General features: G+C 44.3%; 1 protein-coding gene across 1 annotated transcript in view; it reads right to left on the reverse strand.

Annotated features, from left to right (window-relative positions):
* Positions 1–11,392, reverse strand: part of LOC126456450 (uncharacterized) — a 91,666-nt gene extending 80,274 nt beyond the window's left edge. The window contains exons 1-2 of the mRNA XM_050092203.1: positions 11,372–11,392; positions 7,601–7,747 (exon numbers count right to left, since the gene is read on the reverse strand). Of these exons, the coding sequence (XP_049948160.1) occupies positions 7,601–7,747; positions 11,372–11,392 (168 nt within the window). The remainder of the gene's footprint in view (positions 1–7,600; positions 7,748–11,371) is intronic.
* Between the last annotated feature and the right edge of the window lie 4,888 nt (positions 11,393–16,280).

Below are 16,280 nucleotides of genomic sequence, written 5' to 3' on the forward strand. Positions count from 1 at the left end.
AGATTGAACGTATGCCTGCGAGAGTGGAAGCTGTCATCGAGGCTAAGGGTCGGCCAACACCATATTGAATTCCAGCATTACCGATGGAGGGCGCCACGAACTTGTAAGTCATTTTCAGCCAGTTGTTCGGACACTTTTGACGACACGGTGTATATCACTGAAAGGACTTTCACGACATATGACGCCATAAAAATTGAGATACGTGAGCAACCAGCTTTTCTTAAAACGGACTCCTCTTACACATGGGAGTTCGACTGTTTAAAGAATTAGGAATGTGAGAGTGACTTGTCGGGTTTCTAACTGCAGACATCCACATCAACGTACCTTTGTTGCATTTCGTTAATACTTTATCGAGGAACAGGGTATCTTCCTCTTGAGCCATAGAGTGGTGGAAAAGTACGATACAGTTTGAGACCATCGTATTTTGAGGATGCTTTTTTTTAGAACAGTTTAGCCACGTACCTTCAACCAATATGCGTGCTGTGGTCCGCTCTACGTATAAACGACACGTAATCGTATCGAGGGTATCGCTGGAGTACAATCTAAAAGTACCGAAAGGTTCAGATTCCGGGATCAGCCGAGTCCACACCCCTATAAATTTGCGAAGCTTATAAAAAAAAAATGCTAGTGTTGATGCCCACTACATACATGTGTTCTTCACAGACGAGGTCTACTATCGTAGTGTCGGTTAAGTTTACAGTTGGAATAGGTGCGTCTGGAATTATCAGGACCCACAGGTAATTGCTCGCTAACGAAAGAAGGGAGAGTAGGGTTTAACAATCCGTCATGACAAGACGAAGAAGAAGTTCGGATAGAGCGAGAACGGCAGGAGTTCGGAAGCGTCCTTCCCAAGAGATTCTTTTCAAAGAAAAGTAAAGTATTTGTCGTCTCTTTAGTGTAGCCTCTTGTAAATACGTAAGACTCTCCGCACTACAGAACGCCTTTTAGGTAGTTCAAAATTTATATAACACTATCATATTTAGTAAACGCACCCTTTACGAACTGCGCAATTCCCCTTCGAATCTTCTCTGTCGGTTCAGTTAACACAGCTTCGTAAGTATTCAAGACAAGACTAAGAAATTGGCCGAACCAGCTTTCTTAAGCGATCCCTTTCATGCGTGAATTGTACTTTGTAAGGATTCTCCCAGTATGTCTAAGTGGCTTCGTATGATTACAAGTAAATTTTCATGATTGTTCCACTTCATTCACTGACTCCACTGTTCCACAAAAAAAGTAAATAACGCCGTAGGGCATTCTTAGCTGAGAGACCGCAAGGGTGTGGGTAATGACGCCTAGTCATAAGGGGTTTCTTTCTCCATACGTAGGTGTCCCTTTCCTTGAGGATATGCTTGAGTGCTGTCTGATGTGTATTTTGCAGTGTAGGTGGGTGTAATAGGCATGTGCGAAGAGTGTGGGATTGTGTTTGTGTTGTGTGCGAGAAGGGAGGGGGAGAAGCGCAATGCCGGCACATAGCCTACTGGTCTCCTCTACATCTATACAGATACTCCGCAAGCCACCGTACGGTGCGTGGCGGAGGGTACCCTGTACCACTACTAGTCATTTCCCCTCCTGTTCCACTCGCAAATAGAGCGAAAAACGTCTGTCTATGTGCCTCCGTATGAGCCCTAATCTCTCGAATCTTATCTTCGTGGTCCTTATGCGCAATGTATGTTGGCATCAGGAGAATTGTTCGGCAGTCAGCTTCAAATGCCTGTTCTCTAAATTTTCTCAACAGTGTCTCTCGGAAAGAACGTCGCCTTCCCTCCAGCGATTCCCATTTGAGTTCTCGACGTATTTCAGTATCACTTACGTGTTGTTCGAACCTGCCGGTAACAAATCTAGCAACCCACCTCTGATTTGCTTAGATGTCTCCCTTCAATCCGACCTGGTACGGATCCCAAACACTCGTGCAGTACTCAAGAATAGGTCACACCAGTGACCTATATGCGAAATGCGGAAGGCGGAAAACTATTCTGAGCACTTTACGTATAAATGACTTGGTAGACGTCCGTAGCTCCAGGCGTCTATCAAGCCGTTAGCAGACGACGCAGTTGTGAACATGGGAGTGACGTCGTTAGTAAACATTTACGATAAAGAGAGTGACATGCAGATGATCCTAACCTCCTTCAACACAATATCTCATCCTCAACAAACGAATTTAATGTAATGCAAGGCATGAGGTAAAAAAGTCCAGCACCGTTTGATTGCGTGGTCGCCAACCATCCTCTGGAATCAGCGGTATAGTACCAGACTCTGTAGCTGCCGATAAAGTGCTTAGCAGCCTTACGTCATTCATGTATACAACACTTTGCTTCGTCCTCGTCCGCCGCACCTCTTGGCAACCAAGTTCGGTAGCTCAATTTTCCCACGGTATGGAGGACCCACGAACGTGCAGTCAACGTGATTTTAAATTGTCACCATCACCGTGTCCACGCGTGAGAAACACAGCCAAACATCCACAGAACCCTCTCTGCAATCATTCTCAAATTCCCGGTATTACAGAACATCGATTCTTGTGTCGGGGCCAAAATGTCATTTGGAAATGGACGTGAAAGACACTGGCCCTCTTCACCAGTACTCGCTTCCCGCGCCCGGGTTCCCGGGTTAGATTCCCGGCGGGGTCAGGGATTTTCTCTGCCTCGTGATGACTGGGTGTTGTGTGATGTCCTTAGGTTAGTTAGGTTTAAGTAGTTCTAAGTTCTAGGGGACTGATGACCATAGATGTTAAGTCCCATAGTGCTTAGAGCCTGTATCTGTACCTGTGTCTTCACCAGTACGGCGCTTGGAAAAATCACGACATCACATTTATTACAACCGGACTGGGAACTTTTCCCGCCCGCCAAACATTACAGTTACGTTTGGCAGGCTGCGCGCTTTGTGTACTATGCCCTTTAGACTGCACATCCCGATCCTGAAGACTGCGGGACCCACCCTGAAGATCATCACTGGTATCTAACGAAGCGCGTACGAACAAGACACAAACGTACTTTCGTAATGGTGGACCCACGAACGTGCAATCAACTTGATTTTAAATTGTCGCCATCACCGTGTCCACGCGTGAGAAACACAGCCAAACTTCACCCGCATTATACTGTACAGTATAATGGAATGTAGTCGAATTAAATCGGGTATTGCTGCGGGAATTAGATTAGGAAATGAGACGCTTAAAGTTGTAAATGAGTGTTGCTATTTGGGGAGCAAAATAACTGATGATCATCGAAGCAGAGAGGATACAAACTGTCGACTGGCAACGGCAAGGAAAGCGTTCCCGAAGAAGAGAAATTTTTCAACATCGAGTATAGGTTAAAGTGTCATGAACTCTTTTCTGAAAGTATTTGTATGGAGTGTAGCCGTGTATAGAAATGAACTGATAACTGGTCTGGAAAAGAAGAGAATAGAAGCTTTCGAAATGTTGTGCTACAGAAGAATTCTGAAGATTAGATGGTTCAAAAATGGTTCAAATGGCTCTGAGCACTATGGGATTTAATTTCTGAGGTCATCAGTCCCCTAGAACTTAGAACTACTTAAACCGAACTAACCTAAGGACATCACACACATCCATGCCCGAGGCAGGATTCGAACCTGAGACCGTAGCGGTCGCGCAGTTCCAGATTGTAACATCTAGAACCGCTTGGCCACTCCGGCCAGCGAAGATTAGATGGGTAGATTGCGTAACTAATGATGAGGTACTGAATAGAATTGGGGAGAAGAGGAATTTCTGGCACAACTTAACTAGAAGAAGGGATCGGTTGGTAGGACATGTTCTATGGCGTCAAGGGAGCACCAATTTAGTAATGAAGAGCAGCGTGGAGGGTAAACAGTTTCAGAAGGATGTAGGTTGCAGTAGTTACTCGGAGATGAAGACGATTACACAGGATAGAGTAACATCTGCATCAAACCAGTCTCTGGACTGACGACCACAACCAGAACAACAGGATTTGAACGAGATAACTACTACTTTTGTATCAGTTTACAAGAGTGCGTTATCTCGGATACGGAAACTGGTTTTTGGCCGATAGTATACACTCGTTCGAACATATGCCCCACCACAGTTTTCTGAATTTATACGTTACACGTTTGTATTAAGCCTCTGACAGTCACTACTCGATTGTCCTTTCAATATGAAACAGACGACGAACATTTAAACTGAACTACTGATGAACCCAAACGGTTGACTTTAAGCTCTGTTTCCCGTTACCGCACAGCAGCTCCTCAGATTTCATCCAACTGTAGCCGTTACTAATCTGCTGCTGACTTACGCGATTAATGCGTATCAGCACATCGTCAGTCACAGTAATTTGTAGGAAAGTAAGGCTCCATTTATGATTCGCTAACCCTACAACCAGGTACGGCTAAGTTTTTCCCTTTAGCGAAGGACAGATGAATACAACTTCGTTTTTAATTTCTACATGTTGTCAAAGCCTGTCTCCGTTAATGTGTATATTTCTATAGTTAACACAGAGTCAACATCTGTGAAACTAAGGAGTGTTATCGACACTGTGTAGTTGATGTAACCCACCGTCAGTAGTAGCAGTCCAATTACACTTTCATGAGACACACCCAAAGTATAGAAAATCAGTGCAAATCTTGTTAAGTATCTGATGTGTGCTGTTCACTTAGTGAGTGATTTGTTCTTGGGAGGCGTATCAGTAATAGCAGTAGTAGTAATAGTTTTGAAACCTCCTGGCAGATTAAAACTGTGCGCCCGACCGAGACTCGAACTCGGGACCTTTGCCTTTTGCGGGCAAGTGCTCTACCAACTGAGCTACCGATGCACGACTCACGCCCGGTACTCACAGCTTTACTTCTGCCAGTACCTCGTCTCCTACCTTCCAAACTTTACAGAAGCTCTCCTGCGAACCTTGCAGAACTAGCACTCCTGGAAGAAAGGATATTGCGGAGACATGGCTTAGCAACAGCCTGGGGGGTGTTTCCAGAATGAGATTTTCACTCTGCAGCGGAGTGTGCGCTGATATGAAACTTCCTGGCAGATTAAAACTGTGTGCCCGACCGAGACTCGAAATCGGGACCTTTGCCTTTCGCGGGCAAGTGCTCTACCAACTGAGCTACCGATGCACGACTCACCTCTGCAAGGTTCGCAGGAGAGCTTCTGTAAAGTTTGGAAGGTAGGAGACGAGGTACTGGCAGAAGTAAATCTGTGAGTACCGGGCGTGAGTCGTGCATCGGTAGCTCTGTTGGTAGAGCACTTGCCTGCGAAAGGCAAAGGTCCCGAGTTCGAGTCTCGGTCGGGCACACAGTTTTAATCTGCCAGGAAGTTTCATATCAGCACACACTCCGCTGCAGAGTGAAAATCTCATTCTGGAGTAGTAGTTTTATTCACCGCAGATCACTTTTACAGAGTTCTTGGACATATGTCGGTGTTACAATTTAAGAACAATAAAAATACGCAATTCACATATAAAGACATTTACATACTTACGGGTCTAGTTTGACAAGGGTGGGACAGGTAGTGGGCCGTGACATTACACTACGAATGATCCCTGTATTTTCCTGAAGTAATGTATGGAAACCACGGAAAAACTGAATGAAGACGCTCGGATGAAAATCGGAGCCTCCATACTCTCGAATACGAGGCCACTATGTTTAAAACAGCACTACCTCGTTCGGTTTATCACTAGTCTGTTACACTGTTCTACAAAGAAGTTATTTAATAACGTCTAAAGCTACTGCTACACTGTTCATTCGTTTCTCACCTCCATCGCTGCGTACATGCTCCACTCAATTCACACTTGTTTCATAATGTGGCTCTACTCACACTGTTAGCTATTGTCAGGACCATAGCGACGATGTCTGATGCAACTGCCCGAAACTGCAGCTCTTTGGCACTTGTAACTGGATGAACGTGATAGTGCGTGCGTACACTACGATTTTAACAAGTTCTTAGAATGATTATTGCTCTTTCTGAGAGGACATTTATGTTCACTGATGTAGTGGGCTGCGGAAGAAAAGACAGAGGCTGAATAAACAAGAAAAGTAACTTCGTTAACTGTTGCAAAATGGTGGTATAGTGTATCCACTGCACAAGGTCCCAGTTTTGATAGTATTTGTCCTACATTTTCCTAGGCCATGAGACATTTCGGTTGCATACTTACATGATGAAACTCTTATGTAATTTCGTTACTTGTGGTGGGAATGGGAAAATTGTAACTACATCTGTCTCAAGCTTCTGAATATAACTTTTCCCCTGTTAAGTCGGGTAATTCAGCCATTTTAATATGAAAGCATAGAAAGCGACAGGAAACTGTTGATTTAACTGAGTTTCCTTACTACTAGCATAGTTTACTTCTGGGTGCTTTCTCATAAAGCACAAAAATTTTTATAAACTAGACTGGACGGAATCAAAATGACTGCAGAATTTACTCATAATATTTAGAGATGAGATACCTCTATGGCACAAAGGCAACAAACGCTATAAATAGTTTCTAGGTTGTGCTTAACTTAAAAGATGTACCAACAATCGAGTCACTTCTTTCCGTTTACTGTCTACACTAAAAAGCAACACCACAGCGAATTTAGAATCTGCTCCACTAACTGCAGATTTCGCGCAACCGGTTCAAATGGCTCTGAGCACTATGGGACTCAACTTCTGAGGTCAGCAGTCCCCTAGAACTAGTTAAACCTAACTAAGGACGTCACACGCATCCATGCCCGAGGCGCAACCGGAAACAGACCTGTCAATACAAGCATTGACATAAGAGCTCACGACAGGACGAGAAGCGGCTCTTTTCATCACGGGATCTTTCAATCGGTGCGGGAGTTTCACGGATATGCTGAAAAAACTCCAGTGGCACGCGCTACGAGAGAAGCGCATGACGGAGGTACTGCCTGTTAAAATTCCGAGTGCGTATTTTTCAAGAAGAGCCGGGCAACATAGTATTTCCCCCCATATAACTCTCGCAAAGTGACCACGACTAGAGAATCGAAGAAATTAGATCTCATACGTGAGTTCATCGGCAAAAATTATTCTCACGGACCATTCACGAGTGGATCAAGGAAGGGGGAAGAGACAGTAATACCAGAAATACTCCCCACCACACACCGTAAGGTAGCTTGCAGACTACTGATGCAAATCGAAGTGACAGAGGACCTCCCTTGCTTGCAACTCTCAAAGATTGTGTAAACACCCTTAAGTCTAGCCATGAGCGCAATGCTACATGTAGCGCTTTCAAATTCAAATTCCTGGTCCGACGACGAAACTGGATTTTGCACGATTTTCCTACAACACGTGAACACCAGCTTATGCGGCGTCTCTAAAGACTACAATTTCGACGTAAGCTTAAACTCTAACCATTCTGTCCTATCAGAGCTCAGTTTGTCTGAAGAATGCTGCAAACTTCAAAGACAGCTTAGTTACTGTTCCCGTCACCGTGCCAATACAAGGCGTCATTTCTACTCCGTCAGTTATAAGAGACATTTGTTCTTGAGGAATGGCACATTATTTCACTCAGATTCCTTCCTGAACCGAACGATAGCAGTAGCTACTGATGAAGGTACCAGAGAGAGAGCAAATGCTAGTGCAGAGAGACGAAACGCAGGACCAATAGAGAGGTGAGCTGATGTGACGTGTGATGGTACTCACGAGAGCAGCTGCGATGGGCGTGGCGCGCATCTCGGAGCAGAGTGGCGGCGGGCGGCGGCAGCGCCGCTTTATAGCGCGGGCGGGCGGGGGCGGGGGGCGGCCGCAAAAACAGCAGAGCGCCGGCGCTTTCCCGCCAGCGGCGCGTGGCTGCCGCGGCCGTTTGTGTGGCACACGTCAAAAGTCTAACAGAGGAGTGTGCTCCTGCAGTTGTAGGGATCTTATGGCACCACTTCGCTGGCAAGCACAGTGCGTGGTGCTCGACACGGACCCGGTACACATCACCATCAGGTACCGAACTGCAACGTCCCGACTCAAGGAATCCTGGACGTGAACAGGAAGCATCTTCATCCCATACTTGAGGCTACATTGCCCTTGATCTTTCTTCTCGTCCTTCTTCCTGGCCTTATCCCCTGTCTTCGTGTGGTCGGCGCGTTACGCAGGATTTGGAAATAGTGTTAGTGGTAGACGGTGGCTGGATGCCCATCACCACCCATCCTCCAGGTCCCCGGCGCCCTCTATACACGCATACGTTGTGGAATTTGTGCACTCATCTTCCTATTCGGGAGGACGACGGTTCAATCCCGCGTCCGTCTATCCTGATTTAGGTTTTCCGTGATGTCCCTAAATCGCTCCAGGCAAATGACGGGACGGTTCCTTTGAAATGGCACGGCTGACTTCCCTCCCTAATCTGATGAGACCGATGACCTCGACGATTGGTCTCTTCCCCCAAACAAACCCAACCCCTCATCTTCCTGGTGTTATCCATGTGAAAATTTGAAATTTAGATACGTTTCTGAACTGTGCAGCTGTGGCAAATCAGCTCTATAAAAATCAACGAGGAATCCGCAGATAAAGATCTTGCTAAACTCAGCTCGCTCTGCCCCTCCATGAGATCCATAGTCCTGTAGACAACTGCGCTGAAGTTGATGCCGTGTTCGTTGACTTCAGGTAGGTAGTTGACACCGTCCCGCACTGCCGTGTAATGAAAAAACAAACTAGCTTACGAGTATCGGTCCAGATTTCCGAGTGGATTCAAGGCTTTCTTGCATGTAGAACTTAACGGGTCGCTCGTAACGGAACAAAATCGACAGATGCAAATTTAATTTTCCGAGTGCTTCAAGGAAGTGTGATTGGAACGATACTGTTTACAGTGTATTGATAGTGACCGGGCCAAATATCTCACGAAATAAGCATCAAAAGAAAAAACTACAAACAACGAAACTCGTCTAGTTTGAAGGAGGAAACCAAATGGCGCTATGGTTGGCCCGCTAGATGGCACTGCCATAAGTCAAACGGATATCAACTGATTTTTTTTTCAAATACGAACCCCCATTTTTTATTACATATTCGTGTAGTGCGTAAAGAAATATGAATCTTTTAGTTGGACCACTGTTTTCGCTTTGTGATAGATGGCACTGTAATAGTCACAAACGTATAAGTACGTGGTATCACGTAACATTCCGCCAGCGTGGACGGTATTTGCTTCGCGATACATTACCCGTGTGAAAATGGACCGTTTACCAATTGCGGGAAAGGTCGATATCGTGTTGATGTATGGCTATTGTGATCAAAATGCGCAACGGGCGTGTGCTATGTATGCTGCTCGGTATCCTGGACGACATCATCCAAGTGTCCGGACCGTTCGCCGGGTAGTTACGTTATTTAAGGAAACAGGAAGTGTTCAGCCACATGTGAAACGTCAACCACGACCTGCAATAAATGATGATGCCAAAGTAGGTGTTTCAGCTGCTGTCGCGGCTAATCCGCACGTCAGTAGCAGACAAATTACGCGAGAATCGGGAATCTCAAAACGTCGGTGTTGAGAATGCTACATCAACATCGATTCCACCCGTACCATATTTCTATGCAACAGGAATTGCAGGGCAATGACTTTGAACGTCGTGTACAGTTCTGCCACTGGGCACAAGAGAAATTACGGGACGACGACAGATTTTTTTCACGCGTTCTGTTTAGCGACGAAGCGTCATTCACCAACAGCGGTAACGTAAACCAACATAATATGCACTACTGGGCAACGGAAAATCCAAGATGGCTTCGACAAGCGGAACATCAGCGACCTTGGTGGGTTAATGTATGGCGCGGCATTATGGATGGAAGGATAATTGGTCCCCATTTTATCGATGGCAATCTAAATGGTGTATTGTATGCTGATTTCCTACGTAATGTTCTACCAATGTTACTAGAAGATGTTTCACTGCATGACAGAATGGCGATGTACTTCCAACATGAAGGATGTCCGGCACATAGCGCGCGAGCGGTTGAAGCGGTATTGAATAGCATATTTCATGACAGGTGGACTGGTCGTCGAAGCACCATACCATGGCCCGCACGTTCACCGGATCTGACGTCCCCGGATTTCTTTCTGTGGGGAAAGTTGAAGGGTATTTGCTATCGTGATCCACCGACAACGCCTGACAACATGCGTCAGCGCATTGTCAATGCATGTGCGAACATTACGGAAGGCGAACTACTCGCTGTTGAGAGGAATGTCGTTACACTTATTGCCAAATGCATTGAGGTTGACGGACATCATTTTGAGCATTTATTGCATTAATGTAGTATTTCCAGGTAATCACGCTGTAACAGCATGCGTTCTCAGAAATGATAAGTTCACAAAGGTACATGAATCACATTGTAACAATTTCTTTAGGTACTAAACGAATATGTAATAAAAAATTGGGGTTCCTATTTTTAAAAAAAACGCAGTTGATATCCGTTTGACCTATGGAAGCGCCATCTAGCGGGCCAACCATAGCGCCATCTGGTTTCCCCCTTCAAGCTAGACAAGTTTCGTTCTTTGTTGTTTTTTCGTTTGACGCTTATTTCGTGAGATATTTGGCCCGGTCACGATCAATGGACCACCCTGGATAAACAGTCCAGTAGAAGGTGTCTGTAGCTCTTTAAGACTGTTCACAGACGATACGTTTGTCTATAAAAGGATGACCTGCAACGGATTGATGAATGGATCAATTCATGGCAGTTGACTCTGTACGTAAATAAATGTAACATATTGCACATACACAGGAAGATAGATCCACTACTGCACAGTTACACTATTGATGACAAATCGCTAGAAACAGTGTCTAACGTAAAATATCTAGAAGTAATTGTCCAGAGCGACCTTACTGGAATGACGCCATAAAGTAAATAGCAGGAAAAACAGAGGCCAGACTGAGATTTATAGGTACAATCTTAAGGAAATGTAGCTCATCCACGAGGTAAGTGGCACACAAGGCGCTTGTTCGATCGGTTCTTGAGTACTATTCATTTATCTGGGATCCTTACCAGGCAGGAGTTAGCCAAGATTCAACGAAGAGCGGAGCGTTTCGTCACGGGATCGTTTATCGTAGAGAGAGCGTTACAGAAATGCTAAAAAAAAATGCAGTTACAAACGTTACAAGAGAGGCGTTATGCATCGCAGAGAAATTTATTATTGAAATTTCGGGAGAACACTTTCCAGAAGTGTCGGACACAACATATTACTCTCTCACACATACAGCTCGCGAAATGACAAACACGAGAAAATTCGAGAAATTAGGACTAATACAGAGGCTTATGGACAATCATTCTCCCCATGTGCCGTTTGCGAATGGAACTGGAAAGGGGGGATCATTTAGTAGTACCAGAAGTACCCTCCGTCACATACCGTTAGGCTACTTGCGGAGTGTGATGTAGATGCAGATAGTTTAGAGTCAGTTGGTAACGGGCGCATGCTCATTTTTTTCCCTTTGGCAGGCACACATTACTGACCGAGCTATAGCGGCACCGCATCTTTACCTGAAATAAAGTACAAAGAATTATAATGCAGGTAACTTATTTTCTCTTTTAATTTCGGATAACTTTGTGTAGAAGACAAGCATGTACGTATTTCTTTGCCTACATCATGTTGCGATGACACAGCATACGTTCTCTGTACAGCTTACAACACATGTCAGCTTTTTGTGTATACTACCTCAGAAGTCTTCTCATTAGTCAGCTTTGACAGAGCATACCAAACAGTGCAAAAAAAAATTCGCAAACATAATCCCACCAGCCAGCACGGTCATTCACTGCCCACTAAATTGCTGAACTGGGGCACGCCAAGTTTCTGAACGTCGCCTCTTATAAAAGATTGTACTCTAACCTATGCTCATCACTGATAATTTTAACAATTTTCTGGTGGTCACTGACACACACTGAGTGACAACCCATTACCACAAGGTGTGCAGGATGATTGTTGAACAGAGAAGCTACCTTTGCGAAACTTTCATGTAACTGTCACCACTTGTACGATCAAAGCATAACACTCTTACCGTTAAACTGAGAGTTGTCAAATTCTACTGGAGCACTGAACTCATGCAGTTAACTATGTTACCTGTCACATGTAGACTGTTCGTAACTGTGAACAGAAACACATTAATGTGTGTGCTATGCCATTGTAACGACACGAAACGTGGCGCTGACGTAGGTGATAGCGGTAATTCACGATCATAGAACAGTTCCACTGCATCGTCCAATGATATGTCGTCAACACACCACTCCTGCTGCTGCGTCAAGGAGTCAGAGTTGGATGAAGCAGGTGGTGGATACCTGAAGTCTGCCAAATCAGACAAGTGCGGTGGAAAATCGAATGGCTCCCAAAAATCAGGCTGGTCGACTGTACTGTGGCAGAAGGGAAATATTACTAAATGACAAAATAATAGTAACAATAACGAAAAAGAGATGGAGGAGTTAATAACACTTACATAAGAATGAAACAGTTTTCTTCTTTTCTTCTCGTCATAGGCGGTGGATGATCACTGAACCTTCATGGTTTTGTTCGAGTGGGGTACAGATAATGAATGGCACTCTCATGATGCTGAGAACACTAAGGGTTAGAGGGGGCTTTGGCGGGGGAAGGACTAATAGGAGCACAGTACTGGTGGGGGAAGAAGGATGTCGTTTTCTGGTTGTTAAATCCACAGTAGTTAAATGACGGTTATCACTTTACATTGAAAGCATTTGACCTTTAACCTGGGTAAACACGGACGCAAATGCCTTACTCGACCGCCAGCTTCTCCATAAATTACTTGCATTATCACGACAGTTACTACTAATTACTCGCAATTATCATTATATTTATTGTCATTAATTACGTCCTAAATATTCAAGACATGTGCTTAAGTGAATGGTTTGTCTACATGAGGGGGCTAGCACAATAGGGTGGTTTATTTACTTAGGAGATCGGAGAATTGTCCCGAAACACGTCTTCGCCCACTGTCTAGACACGCGGGATATTATGGTGAGAGCGTTGATTGCGTGGGCAGCCTTTATCCGCAGCAGTGTTAGGTTCTTCGTTCGGTTTTACAACGTGGTTGGAACACGGGGCAATCAACATCCACTTTCTCTTTATCCATCCATATGTACATGCTGTCTGTCTCATTCCTTTTCTACTAATTAAGTAGCATTATGGGTGTTAATATGAATATAAGATTATTTTTCTGCTTTTTGTAAATGTGTGGTCATGTTAAGTTATGTGGTACGTCGAAGGGCATTGGCATCCAAAATTAAAGCAACATACCGCTATTTCCCCGTCCTGTGTCCAATTCACGATATAACCATACGAACTCTCAACAGATGTCAGTGCAGTGGTGTTCTGCTCGGAAGATGGCATTCCAGTCAATGGACAACCATGCCAAAGATGACGTCAGTGCATCTATCAAACGAAATAGTGTTTTGCGTGTGTCCCACATTCACTATCGCTGTGTACACAGTCACAGACGGTTCAGTATGGCACAGAGAAGACGCCTACCAGACTCTCTACGGTGGAGGGCCATAGGAAGAATGGAAACAAAAAATGATTCAAATGGCTCTGAGCACTATGTGACTTAACTACTTAAACCTAACTACCCTAAGGACATCACACACATCCATGCCCGAGGCAGGATTCGAACCTGCGACCGTTGCGACTGTAGCGCCTAGAACCGCTCGGCCGGCAAGAATGGAAGCAGGCAGTAGCTAACTGATTTGGCCCGATGGCTTAGTGTGATTCGTTGTTTTTTCTCAGATATGGCGACAATTTCATAGAGATCGAAACTGTATCCCAAAGGACAGGGCAGAGCCGACCACGTGTGACATCAGAAAGAGAAGACCGTTATTTGGCTGCAAGGGCACGACGGTGCCGCGTTAGTACTGTACGGCAACTGGTATCTGACCTCGTAGCATGCACTAGACGTGTTGTATAGAGGCAAAAGATGTACAGAAGGCTTCCGCAGAGTGGCTTCTATTGTCGGAGACGTGCTGTTTTGTCTATCTCTGACGCATCTTCATAGAAGGGAACATCTTGAGTAGACCGTCAACATGCCACCAGAACGGTCGAACAGTGGGCCAATATTATTCTCAGAGATGAGTCCCGATTTGGTCGGGAGAGTGATTCTCTACGGATTCGCATGTGGAGATAATGTGGAACACGGTTTCAGGACCCAAAAACTGTGGAAAGAGACCGATATCGAGGAAAATCCTAACAGTGTTGGCAGGGATTACGTTCACTACTCGAACACCTCTTCAGGAAATTATATGAGTGAATCGGCAAGGTTTAATTGCTGTCAGGTATCGTGGCGAGGTCTTGGGATTCATGTGCAGTTGTTGCGAGGTGCTGTGAGCCCAGACTTAGAGCTGATCATCGATAATATTCGTCCTCTCCGTCCTCATAGAGCACCGGTGGTAGAAGGGATGCATTAGGAAGACGGGTTGCTTCACGTCAGCTTCCAACACCCACTTTCCAGGACTTGCAAGCAGCTCTGCAGGAAGAATGGGCGTTATTGCCTCAACATGAGATTTATGACACCATTCACAGCATGCCGCGTCGTTGTCGGGCGTGTGTTGCTGCCAGAGGTCGTCCGATCCCACAGTGAGAACATCAAACAGTTGTCGGAATGTGTGTGCAATTGCATTAAGTTGGAAAAACGAAGACCATTTTTGTCTACCGTTACATATATTGCAGTTGTTTACGTTCTTTTCCTACTTTACTATCACCTGTTTATACTATTTTGTGGCAAAATAAACGCAACCTTGCAAAATTTCCGTCTGTTCCTTTAATTGTCTACACCAGAGTACGTCATGAAACTTCGTTTTTATTTTGTAATACTTACTCTGGTCTTTGTTTAAATCCCCACACTTAACAACTTCTTTCTGCAGAGAAGTACATTCGGATTCACTAAATTTCAAGAGGAAAGAGAATGATCCGCTTTCAGCAACGAAATATTTTATTTTTAAATGAAATTTTCAGCAAGTAGGTAAGTTAGCGTTTTAGTGACGGAAACGCTGATATTTAGCTACTATACTAGCTCATTTCAATTTATGAGGTGTTTTAAGATATAACGTGGAAGTATATTTGCATTACACGAAGTAAATCTACAGAGATGTGGGGTAGCTACATGAGATTTGTTGCAAAGGTTTTGGTTTGAAATTATTTTATTTCACCTTGAGTTAAATAGCCTTTTCATCTTTCCGTTGCCCTGTCAGAAAGTTCCTGGTGACTACAGCATATAAGATAAAACTTCATGTTGTTGTTCACTTATGGGTCATATTTCATTTAAAGAAGAATGTTTCAGGGTATTAAAACTCTGGTCATGCTAACTCACGAAGCCACAAGTTAAAGTTTAATGTAATGATGCATTTTCAGTCTTTGTTCTTGACGCCTTCCCATTGGCAGGCCCCTCTCAAATTCAAGTGGGGGTATAACTTTGAATCTTTTGCCACTGCAGAGGTGGTCCTCATGGCACTTTTTGTCACAGGCCACTTACTCCCGAAGCACAGGTAGTTTTCATCAGAAAACACAACAGTCCACCACCCTGACCTCCAATGAGTTCTCGCTTGACACCACTGAAGTCTCAAATGGCGGCGGTTTGGGGTCAGTGGGGTGCACACTACAGAGCGTCTGGCTCAGAGATGTCCTTGAAGTAACCAGTCTGTAACAGTTGCTGAAATTGTTGTTGCAGATGCACTGAAAGCCGCCCACCAACAATTATTTAACATTTAACATTTCTAGAAGGTTCTATAAAGTTCTCATATTTGTAATGTTTGTAAATTCCAAAATATTCTTTGTCCGTATAAGTAGCGAGACTCTCCGTCCACGAATTTAGTTCTTTTCTGCTCTGTCTCTACACTGGTGCTCGCAATTAACGTGCTTTCAGTTCTATGTCTCGTACTTCATTGGCGACACTGCATTATGATTACGACTCAGCAATATTATGACTCTGCTCTTAATGTGACAAATAGCAGCATTTCCAAACTGTTCTTTTACAATCCTTTTCTCCAAATAGCATTATGACAGCTGACTAACTGTAGGAATTGTATATAGCAATAAGAATGAAATGTCCTGCTCCTGAAGAAAGCCTTAAACGCGGTTAAGGGGCTCTGGAAATGTTCCAAATAATGAAATGTTCAATTTTTACATTTTTTTCATTTTAAAAATCTACAGACTTTCCTCTTTCAATTGATACATAATTTATTCAGTGGGGGACTACAACTATTTTTAAAATATTTTTAAATGTGTTCCGCATGGTCGTGACCCACTGTGGCGCTGTTAAACTGCAGTCAAACGTTGTACTCATGAATCTACCTGCTGATCGCGTACATTTTAGTGATGTGTTACAAAACAGGTGTTGTGGCTAACGTGTGATTGTTCGATATATAACGT

Source organism: Schistocerca serialis, chromosome 1, assembly GCF_023864345.2.
Source record: "Schistocerca serialis cubense isolate TAMUIC-IGC-003099 chromosome 1, iqSchSeri2.2, whole genome shotgun sequence".
Classification (NCBI taxonomy): Eukaryota; Metazoa; Arthropoda; class Insecta; order Orthoptera; family Acrididae; genus Schistocerca; species Schistocerca serialis.